Genomic DNA, 15824 nt, shown 5'->3' with positions numbered 1-15824 from the left:
TTATTGGGAGTGGGGAGACAATTTATCATTATTGTCATTATTATTATTAATGTCTTGGTTTTTTATTTTATTTTTCTCTTTTCTTCATAGTTTTTGGTATTATTGGTTAATTGAGAGAGAGCGTTCAGGTCTTGTTTTTTTTTTTTTTTTTTTTTTTTTTTTTTTTTTTTTTCTTTTTTTTTTTTTTAACGAAAATTTGTAAAAGGTAGAGAATTAGAGGATTGCAGCCGTCTTTCATCAGACTTTTTGAGCCTTCCCCGGGCGGTTGCTTGTATATAGTTTATTTTGTAATTAGTAGTAAATAAAGCAAGTCAAGTCAAGTCAAGCTGAACAAAATGGCTATCTCAAAATTTTGATTGGATGTGTTTGGAGGAATGATGGGTGTGGGGGAGGGGCTAGTTCCCCTTTAATCACTTTCGACTATTAAGATGGGAACTAGCCCTTTGGATTTCCAATCGAATGAGCCTGTTTTGAAGTTTATACGACAAAGTCTTCTTATAAAAACCTTATATGCTCCCAGGGCATAACTTAAAACCCTTGCCCTGAGGGTTGGTGGGGGGGGGGGGAGTGTCCTCCTCAAAAACATAATTTCTATCTGGGAATCAACTAGCCTACGCTGAACAAAATAGCTATCTCAAAATTCTGATTGGATGTGTTTGGGGGAATGATGGACGTGGGGGGCTTGTTGCCCTCCAATCACTTTCAACTACTAAAAGGGCACTAGCCCTTTGAATTCCAAATCGAATGAGCCTAATTTGAAGTTTCTACGACAACGCCTTCTATAAAAACCTTATATGCCCCCAAGGCATAACTTAAAACCTTTTCCCTGAGGGTTGTGGGGGAGTGTCCTCCTCAAAAACATATTTTCTATCTGAAAACCAACTACGCTTAACAAAATGGTTATCTCAAAATTTCGATTGGATGTGTTTGGGAAAATGATGGGCGTGGGGGGGGGGGCTAGTTGCCCTCCAATCACTTTCGACTATTAAAAAGGGCAATAGCCCTTTGAATTTCCAATCGAATGAGCCTGTTTTGAAGTTTCTACGATTACGCTTTCTATAAAAACCTTATATGCCCCCAGGGCATAACTTACAACCCTTGTCCCGAGGGTTGCGGGGGGGTGTCCTCCTCAAAAAGATATTTTCTATCTGGAAATCAGCTACGCTGACAAAATACCTATATCAAAATTTTGATTGGATGTGTTTGGCAGAAGGAGAGGTGGGGGGTAGTTGCCCTCCAATCAGTTTCGACTATTAAAAAGAGCACTAGCCCTTTGAATTTCCAATTTAATGAGCCTGTTTAGGAGTTTCTACAACAACGCATTCTATAAAAGCCTTATATGCCCCCAGGGGATAACTTAAAACCCTTGCCCTTAGGGTTGAAGGGGAGTGTCCTCCTTAAAAACCTATTTTCTATCTGGAAATCAAATACGTTGAACAAAAGTGATTAAAGGGGCTAGTTCCCCTTTAATCACTTTCGACTATTCGACTATAAAAACCTTATATGGCCCCAGGGCATAACTTAAAACCCTTGCCCCGAGGATTGTGGGGGAGTTTCCTCCTCAAAAAGATATTTTCTATCTGGAAATCAGCTACGCTGACAAAATACCTATCTCAAAATTTTGATTGGATGTGTTTGGGGGTAGGATGGGCGTGGGGGGTAGTTACCCTCCAATCAGTTTCGACTATTAAAAAGAGCACCGGCCCTTTGAATTTCCATTCGAATGAGCATGTTTTGAATTTTCTGCGGCAACACCTTCTATAAAAGCAGTATATACCCTCAGTAAGGAACTTAAAACCCTTGCCTTGAGGGCTGTGGGGGAGTTTCCTCCTCAAAAAGCTATTTTATATCTGGAAATCAAATACGTTGAACAAAATGGCTATCTCACAATTTTGATTGGATGCGTTTGTGGGAAAGATGGGCGTGGGGGGGGGGCTAGTTGCCCTCCAATTACTTTCGACTATTAAAAAAGGGCACTAGGCCTTTGAATTTCCAATCGAATGAGGCTGTTTTGAAGTTTCTACGACAACACCTTCAATAAAAACCTCATATGGCCCCAGGGCATAACTTAAAACCCTTGCCCTGAGGGTTGTGGGGGAGTGTCCTCCTCAAAAACATATTTTCTATTCTGGAAATCAACTACGCTGAACAAAATAGCCCACATCGTTCTTTACTTAGGCAGCGCTAGCGCGCTGCCTATGATAATACCCGGGATGCGACAACTGTTTTTCGTCAAATTTTATCCTTGATCGAACTCCAAGTTTTCCGGGGAGGATCAGAATTTTGAAATGAATCTTCATAATAAGCTCTTTCTTTTGACTTTGACTTTATTCAATATAAACACAAAAATAATACACAACTCCAGGGACTGATCAATGATCCCTAGGGCCTAAATGTAGTCCCTGGAGAACTCGAATATTCATAAATATACTAGCCAAAGGGCACTAGCCCTTTGAATTTCCAATCGAATGAGCCTGTTTTGAAGTTTCTGAATTGTCCTGGTCTAAACAACAACAACAACATAAAATATTACTAATCACTTTCGACTATTAAACAGGGCACTACCCCTTTGAATTTCAATTGGAATGAGTCCTTTTCTGAGGTTTCTACAACAACGCCTTCTATAAAAACCTTTTACGCCCCCAGGGCATAACTTAAAACTCTTGCCCCAAGGGTTGTGGGGGAGTGTCCTCCTCAAAAATATATTTTCTATCTGGAAATCAGATACGCTGACAAAATTTCTATCTCAAAATTTTGATTAGATGTGTTTGGGGGAATGATGGGCGTGGTTGTCATCCTTAAAGATCTAATTTCCAAAACTTTCAACTACGTTGAATAAAATGGCTATCTAAAAAATTTGATAGGATGTGTTTGGGGAAAAGGTGGGCGTGAGAGGGGGGTTAGTTGCCCTCAAATCACTTTCGACTATTAAAAGGTTACTAGCCCTTTGAATTTACAATCGAATAAGCCCTTTTTGAAGCTTCTACAACAAAGATTTCAATAAAAACCTTATATGCCCCCTGGGCATAACTTATAACCTTTGCCCTGAGGGTTGTGGGGGAGTGTCCTCCTCAAAAATATGTTTTCTATCTGGAAATCAACTACGCTGAACAAAATTGCTATCTGGATATCAACTACCCTGAACAAAATGGCTATCTCAAAATTTTGAGTGGATGTTTTTGGGGGAATGATGGGCGTCAGGGGAGGGGGGCGAGTTGCCCTCCAATTACTTTTGACTATTAAAAAGGGTAGTATCCCTTTGAATTTCCAATCGAATAAGCCTGTTTTGAAGTTTCTACAACAACACCTTCAATAAAAACCTTATACACCCCCAGGGCATAACTTAAAACCCTTGCCTTGAGGGTTGACTATCTAAAACTTTTGATTGGATGTGTTTGGGGGAATGATGGGCGTCGGAGGGGGCGGGGGGGCTAGTTGCCCTCCAATCCCTTTCGACTATTAAAAGGGCACTAGACACTCCAGTTTCCAATCGAATGAGCCCCTTTTGAAGTTTCTACAACGACCCCTTCCATATGAACTGCCCTGCTCTAAAAGAAAAAATTATAAATAGTACACTGTGTCAACATCGTTCTTATATGCCCTCACGGCATAACTTAAAACCTTTAGCCTGAGGGTTGTGGGGGAGTGTCCTCCTCAAAAGCATATTTTCTATCAGGAGATCAACTATGCTGAACAAAATGGCTATCTCAAAATTTTGATTGGATGTGTTTGGGGGAATGATGGGCGTGGGGGGGGGGGGGCTGATTGCCCTCCGATCACTTTCGACTATTAAAAAGGGCACTAGCCCTTTGAATTTCCAATCGAATGAGCCTGTTTTGAAGTTTCTACGACAACGCCTTCTAGAAAAACCTTATATTGCCCCCAGGCAATATAAGTTATGCCCCCAGGGCATAACTTAAAACCCTTGCCCTGACGGTTGTGGGGGAGTGTCCTCCTCAAAAACATATTTTCTATCTGGATATCAACTACCCTGAACAAAATGGCTATCTCAAAATTTTGAGTGGATGTTTTTGGGGGAATGATGGGCGTCAGGGGGGGGGGGCTAGTTGCCCTCCAATAACTTTCGACTATTAAAAAGGGTACTAGCCCTTGGAATTTCCAATCGAATGAGCCTGTTTTGAAGTTTCTACAACAACGCCTTCTATAAAAACCTTATATACCCCCAGGGCATAACTGAAAACCCTTGCCTTGAGGGTTGTGAGGGAGTGTCCTTCTCAAAAACATATTTTCTATATGGAAAACAACTACACTGAACAAAATGGATATCTCAAATTTTGATTGGATGTATTTGGGGGAATGATAGGCATGGAGGGGCTAGATGCCCTCCAACCACTTTCGACTATTAAAAAGGGCATTAGCCCTTTGAATTTCCAATCGAATGAGCCTGCTTTTATGTTTCTATGACAACACTCTCAGCAAAAACATTAGAAATCCCCAGGTCAGTATAGGAACTCTTTTTTCCGGGTTGAGCTTTAAAGTGTACACTTCAAAAACAATCTCCCTATTAGGTAATCGGCTACGCTGAACAAAATGGCTATTTAACCTGTGTTATTGTATGTGTTTGGGGGAATAGTGGGTGTAGGGGGGGGGGCTAGTTGCCCTCCAATCCCTTTCGACTATTAAAAAAGACACTAGACACTCCAATTTCCAATCGAATGAGCCCCTTTTGAAGTTTCTACAACGACCCCTTCCATATGAAGTGCCCTGCTCTAAATGAAAAAATGATAAATAGTACACTGTGTCAACATCGTTCTTATATGCCCTCAGGGCATAACTTAAAACCTTTAGCCTGAGGGTTGTGGGGGAGTGTCCTCCTCAAAAACATATTTTCTATCTGGAGATCAACTATGCTGAACAAAATGGCTCTCTCAAAATTTTGATTGGATGTGTTTGGGGGAATGATGGGCATGGGGTGGGGGCTAGTTGCCTTCCAATCACTTTCGACTATTAAAAAGGGCACTAGCCACTCCAATTTCCAATCGAATAAGCCCTTTTCAAAGTTTCTACAATAACTCCTTTGATACAAAGTGCCGGGTGGAGAAAAAAAACACATTGTGCCCACATCATTCTTTACTTAGGCAGAGCTAGCGCACTGCCTATGATTTCAAATATAAAAAGTTTAATATTACCCACCAAAAGCTACAAGCCTGAGAAAAGTTGGCAATTTCTGAAAACAGGGGAGACACTCCAGAAAGTCAAAAGATCTTAATGAAAATTACACCATCAGATTGAGATTATAAGAAAATACTGCTGTAGAGGTTTCAAATTCCTATATGCAAAATTCCACAATTTTGCATTTTTGGCCACAGAAAGATCACAGATGTGTGATTATTTGTTTTTCCCCAGAGGAGATTCTATTGAACCAGTGATCGTAGAGGATTATGCACATTTGATCAAAAATAAGAAGTTCCAGTGCCCTTTTAAAGTGATTAATTTAAAAAACCTTTTCCACAAAATAAGTTTTTCAAAGAAAAGTCAAAGAACCCCATTAAACCAAAAATGAGCAGACATGAAATTGAATAATCTACCAAGCATAAAACTGTCACAAATCACCATCAATAAATAAATGAAACCCACAACAAACAGAAATAACAATTAATAACCAATTCAAACTCAAAACAAGCAGAAATTAACATGAGTAGGGCTGATAACCCCCATGCCTTCTCAAGACCAGAACATAATCAGTGCTTTACTGAAAGAAAAACAAAACAAAACAAAAAACAAATGACCATGGATTGTCAGTTTAATTGCCATATACTGATATTTATTCCTTACAGTTTTGATATTTTGTTATTTATGATAGTAAAAAAGTGAAAACATTAAAAACTTGTTTTTGTTTTCAGTGAAGCGCAAATATGTTCTGGTCTTGAGAAGGCATGGGGGTTATCAGCCCTACTTCACAGTTTGGGGTATGAAGTTGAAACTAACAGGGCTTGTTGTGAGGGATGTTGAACTAGCCAAAAGAAAATATTTGCCTCCTAATGCTGCTGCTTCTACTTATACTAGTACTACTGTTACTATTATTACTACTACTGCCACTAAAGTTTTAAAGGAGCTAATTCAATTCAAAATTAAACATTCTGGTGCCCTTTGTAAGACTAAAAAGAGATTAGAGGGCAAGTAGCCCTTCTCTCAAGCCCATTCATTTTCCAAACACATCCAGTCAAAATTTGGAGACAGTCATTCTGTTCAGCAAAGTAGAATGGTCCAACAACCATGTCTTTAGGGATATTAGGCATGTCAGCCCCCCCCCCCCACACACAATAATGCGATTGGTCCATTATGCTTTAAAATAAGTCAAAAGGAAATGTGTTTATGGTTGTCAATAAGATACCTCAGCAGTATATCGAGAATGACTGAGGATAATAAGTTGAAACTTTTGGGGATACTGCTGTTACTACTTCTGCTCTTACGATTTCAACAAATAAAAATAACGTAAAATTATCCAATTTATATAGGACCATGAAAAGAATTATTTGGGAATAATATTAAGTTTTATTTTTCAGGTCAACTTCAGAAGCTATAACATTAAATTAAAAAAATGCTGTTTGGGTCAGGATTCAAAATTGTTGAAAAAGTTTCTCCAACATACAAATAACAACCCATACTATGGATTCTTATTGACAAAAAAAAACTGGTAAGATACAAAATATTAATTTTTCCATGAAAGACTATGTCAATATAAAACAAACAGAAATTAATTTAAAAAAACTTTTCCACAAATCAAGTTTTTCAAAGAAAAGTAAAGAGCTCCATTAGCCAAGAATGAGCAAAAATAAAGTGAAATAATCTTCCAAGCATAAAACTACCACAAATCAATATCAATAAATAGCCAAGTCAAACTCAAAACGAGCAAAAATTAACATGAGTAGGGCTGATAGCCACCATGCCTTCCAAAGACCAGAACACAATTTGTACTTTGCTGAAAAAAAAAAAATTTTGGTTATTATTGAGCTGAGATTTTGACCTGTCCAAAGTGTTAGACCCAGGCCTGTTTCTGATAATAAAAGAATTTCAGATTTATTTAAAACTGACTATTATTTAAAAAGTGAGCTAAAGGTGTAGAATAACACCTTTCCATCTTAAAAAATTAGTGTCATAAGATGCCTTTCTATATGCTACTTTTCAACTTAATACTTGTTACCCTGACAATGCAAAAACATACTTCTGCTACTAACAACTCACTGCAGCACCAGGTTACCTGAAGTCAACATGGCTACACACACTCCTCCATCCCAATAAGTCCAAAGTCTACCTCATTAGATCCTCCCAAGAAGGTCTGATTTCCATCAAGTCCTTCCTTACAACCTCTTCCCAGTCCATTTAGGGATCACCTGCTTTTTATTTATCCCTATTGGCAAAAAAGGATATCCTTTTGCAATCTGTCATCCTTCATCTGCAGAACATGTCCGAGCCATCTCAACCTTTCTCTCATTATAACCATAGAAAGCAGGAAAGAACAACTATTTTTACAGCTTACTGGTTGAAATACAGTCAGTTAGATGGATACCAAAAAGATTCCAGAGACAGTTCCTCTGAAAAACATCTAACAAATCCTACACCATCTTTTGGAGCACCAGTGTTTCAGATCCATAATTGACCACTATATCTTTTAATATTTTAAACTTGGTTTGAATACATATCTTCCTATTCTTCCAAACATTTTTAACAACTGAAAAAAACACCCAGGCCTTGGCTATTCTACTTTTAACATCTTTACTGCATCCACCATTGCTACTAATAATAGCCTACTACCTAGGTAAGTGAAGCTATCAACTTTATTGACTTTCTTGTTGCCCAACATTTCCTCTTTACCTTCACATATTTCCCGTCTAACCAACATAGTCTTCTTAACATCAATCTTCAAACCTATTTTTGCACCCTGAACTCTAATAACATTCAACAAATTATTCATTTTCTAACACTTTCATCTAGGACATGTAAATCATAAGCATATTCTGAGTCTAGGAGAATTTTATTTTTCCATTTTATTCCATGCTACGAAATGTCTGCTGAGAATAGAATAAAGTGAATTTAAACAAAATATGTATATTTTTCTCACAACTTAGAGATTCTGTATGCACAAATAAGCAGTACCAACCTATTTTCTTTTTCTACTGTTATCATTTTTACCATCCAGCACTAGGAGATCAAGCTTTGCTTGTGATGGGAATTATAAACATAAAAATGATATTCAGTGTAACTCCCTTCCAGAAATGTATACCCCCACACCCTGATTTACACAAGAAAAACTTTTCTGTAATTTTTATAGAATTTGTTTTTCTAAACAAAGATACAAAGGGGAAGAACATTTTCAAACTCTGGGAGTCAATTTTCCCTTCCAATCGGCATCCCTGGCAATTTTTAATTAATTTAAGGTTTATACTGCAATGATTCCAAGAACTGTTTAGATTTTCTGGATGCTTTTTTGTTAAACAATGCCCAATGGATAAGTTAATAATTCTAACTTTATTTTTCAAGTACTTTCTAATTTGAAATATGGTTGCTATTTAAATATGGGGGATACATCACAATATAATGTTGCACAATCTGTGGCTATGATTTGACTTATCCTGTATCTTTACTTAGACAGTGCTATTGTGCTGCCTATAATTTTTGTTTTGGCTTAATGTGGCCTGCTGACATCAATGCTATTTATTAATATCAATTGACAAACCCACAAACAAATAAATTTAATAATAAATCATAAATAATATTTCAATAAATCAAGTATATCAAAAGTTTAGTACAGCAAACTAAATCTTACAGAGTCAAAATCCATTCAAAATTACAAGCAAATGAATAGCTTGATACCGTGGGCTATTAGAATAGAGCTTGGTTAAATTATAAGATTGAACATTCTTTGCTGGGTGTAGGACAATATGTGCTGCATCATTAGTGGTGAATCTGGCTGAAAAAAGCCAAGTGTATTCAATATTCACCTTTGCAGCTATTCTACTGTTGTCTGCAGTGGCTTATTGCACACAATTTTAGTATAAGCCAAGCATCAGCACTTAATATTTTTGATTGTTTAATGTGTATTTACTGTTTATAATGTATTGTGTATTTTTTTTAAGTTCACCAAATAGCATATTTGTCAAAAAGTTACTTGTCTTTGCTACTACTTGAATAGCATATATTTCAATAGCACCCCCTCATACCCCCTGCCCCAATAAAACTGTAGCTATGACCCTGAATATAAGTAAGTATTTTATGATTTTTTAAAGTTGTTTTCTGAATTTCAGTGATTTTATTTTTAGTAGGACTACCTGTAGACCAGTGCTGTTACATTTGTTTAATTTCACCATTTTAATCAATGGCAGCTGAATATAGGCTGGCTTAATGACTTAGAACAAACTGGTTTGGAACTGTTTGTAACTACTTCTCTGAACCCATTTCTTATGGAGAATTAATTTATATTTCACTTTAAGGTAAAATCATACTTTTGGCTATCTAGAAAAAAGGTTAGGTTAGGAAAACAGAACTTTCAGGGATGGGACTAAAGGCTAAAGTAAGTCCTGGGATCTACCTCCACTCCTTCTCTCTCTAGAGGATCCTGAAATTTTGTCTACATGACAGGTCTGTACATATTGAAATTTTGACACAACAACATTTTATCTTAATTTTCAGTTATCACTTTCCTTTTCTCTGGCTTTAGTTCTGAAAATATAATTCCTCTTATTTGAGTAAAATTTTAAGCCAAATCAGTGTTTTTTTTCAAAATTTAGTAAATGTATTGGTATATCTTTAAAACCTTTTTTTTGGGTTTATTGGGATTGAGCAAAGTTGTGAAGCTGAAAATGATTTTTTTGTACTTCATTTAAGCAGACTATCTATTTTGCAAGGTTTTAATTTTATAACACACATTTTTTAAAGGTCATCAAAGGTCAGGACATTCTAGAGGGAGAAACAGTGGAGGTAGGTACTTCAAAATACCTTCCCAGGACATACTTTAGCCTGTAGACCCATCCTTGAAAGTTTCATTTTCCTAACCTAACTCCTTTCCAAGATAGCCAAAAGTAGCTAAAGTAGAATTTTACCCACTTTAGGTAAATTTTTTGTAGTTCATATCACTGACTTACAAATAAAGTAAACATACCACTTGATGCTTTTTTATGCTCTTTCCAAATATAATAAATCATTTTTGTTAGAAATGAATTCTACCTGAACCCCTATACATACCAATTCAGGGTATATATTTGTACATTAGGGGTTGGGGGCGGGGGGAGGGACAGTTTCAACTTACCTCTCATTTACATCAGAAATAAATAATGTACAAATATATACCCTGAATTGGTAGGCTATATAGCCTATAGGGATGGACATCCACCACATGGATAATATGGGAGTAAAGTTCATTTGTGATGCAAATGGATGTTATATGTAGATTGAGGATGTAATTCTAGGGATATATTTGCACATTGGGGTGGGGGTATATATTCTGTGAATATAGCCTATAGCCTAGGGTCTAAGAAATTCATGAATTTCTTAGAAAAACTGGAAAAACAAGGAAAGAAGTGAAGATAAAGGCTCTCCCCCTGCTAAAGGTGTTAACTAGGATTATTCTGCATATTATGGAGTAAGAATTGTTTTCTTAATATGTTTCCTTATGTCCAACAGGACTCCTAGGCTTAAAATACTAGTTGGCTAATTTGAAGATTTGTATATATAGGCTATACACTGTCAACTTAGCCATCTGGTGGTATCCCTTCTTAGGTTTGGTTAACCACTAAAAGATTCATCAAAATTAGCAATTATTTACCAGAGAGTCCTTGAAATTTAATAATAGAAGTCATGTTTTTTTATATTTAAATTATCCATAATCATGCGTGACCAGCGTTGCAGAAATATTGGGGACAAATTGTACCAGTTTTCCGACCAAAGTTGTACCACAAAAGATTATGGTTCGTTTACACATTACGGAAATTCATGCGGATTTAGCAATCCGTGCGGAAATTCCGTCCGTTTTCGTGCTGGAAAAAATCTCCAGCTTTCCGCAACGTTTTGGTCAGATCAGGACGGAATCTTGGCAAGGTTTTTAAAAGAATGAAACCATGAGTATGGATTATCAAAAACTACACGATCTTATAACTTTGGTTCAAGGCTACCCCAGCTTGTATGATCCTGCGCACCCAGGCTATAAGAAAACTAAGAAAAACGGTGTCATTTGGCTCTCTATTCCTCAACAGCTTTCAGAAGAAGGTAAGAACATAATACCCTTCTTGATGTTTTGATGATAGCCACAGGGGATATCCACCATATGTCTACCAATAAATCCTTTCACCCCTTTGGCTCTAGGTTACGCTGTTGCAATAATTTTAAATCTTTGCCTTAAAACACATCGTTATTTTAGCCATAGTTCGAACAGAAACGGACGGATTCCCGCATGGATTTCCGCAATGTGTAAACGAACCATTGATTTGTACCATCTGAACAGTAGGTTAAAAATTCGCCGCTCGCGTCGTAAAAGTAGCAACCTCATGGCTTGAAATATGTAGAATGTTTCTATAGCCTTTCTCAGCCTAACAAACTCAAACCGCTAAAAGCATTTTAGAAGGTTTTAGTAAAATTTTCTGAAAACGTTCTCATAGCTGATTATTGGGATTAATCCTTTCTTCTGAAATTTTGGGCATTAAGCCAAAGAATGGATAAAGTAAGAAAGTCAATAACCTAGTGTCAACAACTTATAATCCCCCTTTAGGATGATTAACGAGCGCCAGAAGCTAAAAAAAAAACATATCAGCAATCACGCCAAGAAAATGGCTAACAACACATATTCCCATACGTCCACGGACTAGGCTACGCACAGGCGAGTTAAGCGTTGACCACATAATTCACTGGTCATCCTACATAAGTTCTTGGTCGATTCTACTAATTATAACTAAATTAATTTAACAGTAGTATTTTGACTATATTGCACAAGAAATCAGGTTAAACCGCACAAAGGTAATCAAACTGTAACATTAAAACAAACAAAAAAGAGGAACATTTGTGCTAGTTGTTCATTTTTTATGCTGTTTCCTTTTGTAGCCCAGCTGTTTCATATCCCTTTCCCCAGTTTTTCCCCATTGGATGCATAACCATTTTCAAGGATGGTTTTCAATTCTTTGAGACGATTTGTTTTGCTCTGAGAAGCCCGTTGAAGACGGTGAAACCGAAACGATTTCTAATGCTGGCATTGTTCAGATTGACAGCTGAAAAAGTTCACTCAGCAAAAGCGGAAGCGCGTGGGAGAGCAAGTAGACTTAAAGTGAAATACCCGAGCAGAAGAAAACGCTTTGACACATTAAAATCATTTTGCCTGTAAACCCGAGACCAAAACACCACTGGATCTGAATCAATCGAAGTACCAAGCTCAGAGAAAAAGGGTAATCTCTTCCACTCTTGTAAGATATCTTTCAGGTCATTATCACTCAGTAAATTCAGAAACTGAGCCAGAAGCAGTGCCAGGTTTGGCTGTTTTTACTCTACTCCCATAGCATAGCGTTGATAAAGCCTATAGAAGTTTCTTACCTATGAATACCTGGAGTTGAAAAAAAAAAACGCTTTGTCATCGCATCACAGAGGACGATTAACCATTTTCTAAACTCTTTTTGTAATTGAATTGCATCAGAGAGAGATACCTTTTCTTAGGCACAAACTGCTTCCATTCGGCCCCCACATTCCAAGTCCTTGACATCGACGTAGTAGTTTGTGTCCTTTGGACTTATGAGGCGGAAATCACTTTCATTGATATAACTAGGCAACAAAAAGTGAGATGCTATTGTCTTGTACGCTTCAGAAAAACGATTAAAGACAAGATGAATCTGGGTGTCTTCTGCGTGAAATTGCTTGTTTAGGTTTTCGATATACTTCAAAATATACACCAGGAAGGCAAAGTAAGCCTTGAAAACCACTGGCAGTAGATTTTTAATATGGCAGTTGCCTTCACCGGCTTGATGGCCTCTTTAAGACTTTACGCATGGAAGAATAAAGCCAAGTAATCCCACTTCTCCAAATATCGAGCTACAATGGCTTATCTAGACAACCATTGAGTTGCTATATCTCTCAAAATTCGATGTTCTTTCGATTCCATTTACTTTTGTAATTCTAGAATCTCACTGGCTCGTTTTGGGCTGCGACAAATATAGCCGTATACATCCTGGCAAAAATCTTCAATTTCTTTTGGCAATTGTTTGCCGGCAACACTAGCATATATGTGAATGGAATGGCATGAACAACCAAGTACAAAAAAACATGAGCAGTTTTCTGACAGCTTCGTCTAAACACCACCTTGCTCCCTCGTCATAACCGATGCATTGTCTGCGGCAAATCGTATTAGGTTTGCTTTTGGATCTCCAATGTCTTGAAAAAGTAGTTTAGTTATGACTCGGTAAATATTTTCGGCTGTACATTGCTGAACTTATACGCGAACAACTATAACCAGGCTCTTTTTGTTACATAAGTCTGTGCTTTCATCAACTATTATGGCGAATTTCTTCTTCTTGATGATTTTGCACAGATCTTCGAAAACAACTTCGCCAATAACGACGTTAAAATTTGGATTTTACTTAAAAAAAAAAAAAAAAAAAAAAAAAAAAAAAAAAATTACTGCATTGTACGAGGTCCTCTAAATTGTACCAAAAACGGTACAATTGTACCCCGTTGGCAACACTGGACGGGACGGGGACCCATAATGCAAGCACAAATCCCATTTTCTTTAAGAACAATTATCCGCAGACAAGTTGATGTGAAAAACTTAGCATACCAAATAAGTCCATGTCTATAGAGAAAAGCAATTATGATAGTACTGTATACTTCTAGTACCTAATAGGGAATTACACTTTATCAAACATTAACAGTTTAGCCTTCATTATCTAAGTTTATTGCAGTAAAGTTTACTGAAATGGAATGCATATAATATCAGGGTTGGAAAAGGAGTGATTGGAACGATTGGGCCCAATCGGGCCCCGCACCGCCATCAAAATGAATAATTGATTTCCGAAGTTATGAAATGATATGAACAATTTGAGTAAGCTTTGCTTGTGGAGAGGGATCATTTTCCAGACAAAAATTAATAATAAAAAAACTATTTGAAAGCAACAATAAATCAGGGGTAGCCGGTGTTTACCCCCCAGCGATTACCCCCCCCCCCAATGGAAAATCCCCCTCGTACAAAATCCCCCCCCCCTAGGGAAAATACCACCCCGGAAAACACCCCTAGGAAAATACCTCCAAGTCATCTTTAACCATGTCATGAAGTTCTACTGGTATTTTACTGTCAATTTAAAAAACCATCCTTGTGGCCAGTCCTCCTCGACACTTGCAACGGCAGAGAGGCCCAGACCACAAGGATTGTCGAGCCTTTTGTGATTCCCACACGGAAAAGAGTAGTAAAACATTGTCAACGGATATAGGGAATTCATATCCAGGAAAACTGCTTTTGACTTTTCGCCAGTAAGTCCAGCTGGGCTAGTTTCCAGGATACGATTCCCATGGAAAACACGTCCACACCCAAGGAGCTTTCTATAAATAGGGCATTCTATCAATTTGTATACAAATAGATCTTTCTATTAATGTTGGATGTCAATCCTATTTTTTCTGTTCTGATTTTAAGTACTAAATCCATTACTATTTGAGGAGTAAAAAAATAATAACCAAAACCCTGCCCAAATTCCTAATAGATTTTATCCGTGTTTTTGTACATAATATCCAAGAACGTCAAAACATCACTTGGCAAGTACAATTTACAATAATCCTTCCCATTTTTACACCCTACATTTAACTAAACTTTTTTTTAGCGAAGTCTTCTCATCAGGGGAGTAACGACGATCATGAAGTGAATCATAAAACGATTCAATGGGGGGCTATTTTTCCTCACGAAACTTTAAGATGGAGTTGTAATGCTCGTAAGAGTATATGTCTTTACACGTCAATCAACCATACATTTTTATCATCTGAAAAGTGTTACTTCAAAAGGGAGAGACTATTAACGATGTAGCGATGAAGGTTATTTGTGTGCTTATAAATGTGGCTGTAAAAGAAAGGGACTGGGCTTGATTGGTAATAAATATTGACCTCGTCAAATCTAATATCGTTCTTTAAAACTGTGAACTTACACCTTATAAGTTCTCTGATAGCGCCGCTTATAGCGCCAAAGATTGTGCCATCGAGATCTGCGCCACAACGATGGGGAGTGAAGTAAATTTATAACCGCTCCACCCTCAATTATTGAGAGAAAATAACATGTGTAGCCATATAAATGTGACCTCTTTTCTTCGAGCGATCTGAAGATCAGATTCCCTGGGAACGTGCCTTTGGAGATATACGAACTAATTAGCTATCATTAGGCTAGATACGGACATATAAAATGAAATAAACACAGGTAAAAAGCAATGGATTTATTGAGACTTACATATTTAGGTGAGCAGCAACGAGTCACTTCAAATGACAATAACGGTGACTGAGATACAACAATCAAAGAATTGCAAAGATCGTGCGCCGAAATAATTCTATCTAAGTGGTCCTGATTCTGAATTACGAATCCTTTCAAAAAGCACTTTTACCCCACTATCAAACGCAGTTCTTTCGTCCTGCGCTGTAAGGACTGGCTCGCAATTGGCTCAAGTGGCCCAAGGATGTGAACCCTTCGTCCAATAATACGTCTTAAATATTTTTGATGATTCAAACGTTCACACGGTTCTTATCATTTAAACTTCCTGCGAAAGTGACTGCACTTATTCTCTTTGCTGATTAAGGACTTTTCATTTTTGAAACTAGATTTAGCTTAATTATATGAAGTCGGAATTATCTTTAGAAAGAAG

General features: G+C 37.3%; 1 protein-coding gene across 2 annotated transcripts in view; it reads right to left on the bottom strand.

Moving 5' to 3' along the window:
* Positions 1–10855, bottom strand: part of Cpsf100 (cleavage and polyadenylation specificity factor subunit 2) — a 57216-nt gene extending 46361 nt beyond the window's left edge. Inside the window, exon 1 of one of the 2 annotated variants that reach the window (XM_089090165.1) lies at positions 10784–10855. In XM_089090165.1, coding sequence (XP_088946291.1) covers positions 10784–10817 — 34 coding nt within the window. In that variant the 5' untranslated portion in view covers positions 10818–10855. The remainder of the gene's footprint in view (positions 1–10783) is intronic. The other variant, XM_089090166.1, reaches the window with a different exon arrangement.
* Positions 10856–15824: the final 4969 nt, after the last annotated feature.

The sequence above is a fragment of the Artemia sp. Qi Xiang Cuo genome, chromosome 6, assembly GCF_049724085.1.
Source record: "Artemia sp. Qi Xiang Cuo chromosome 6, ASM4972408v1, whole genome shotgun sequence".
Taxonomy (NCBI): Eukaryota; Metazoa; Arthropoda; class Branchiopoda; order Anostraca; family Artemiidae; genus Artemia; species Artemia sp. Qi Xiang Cuo.
This window is presented reverse-complemented; position numbering and strand designations above follow the sequence as displayed.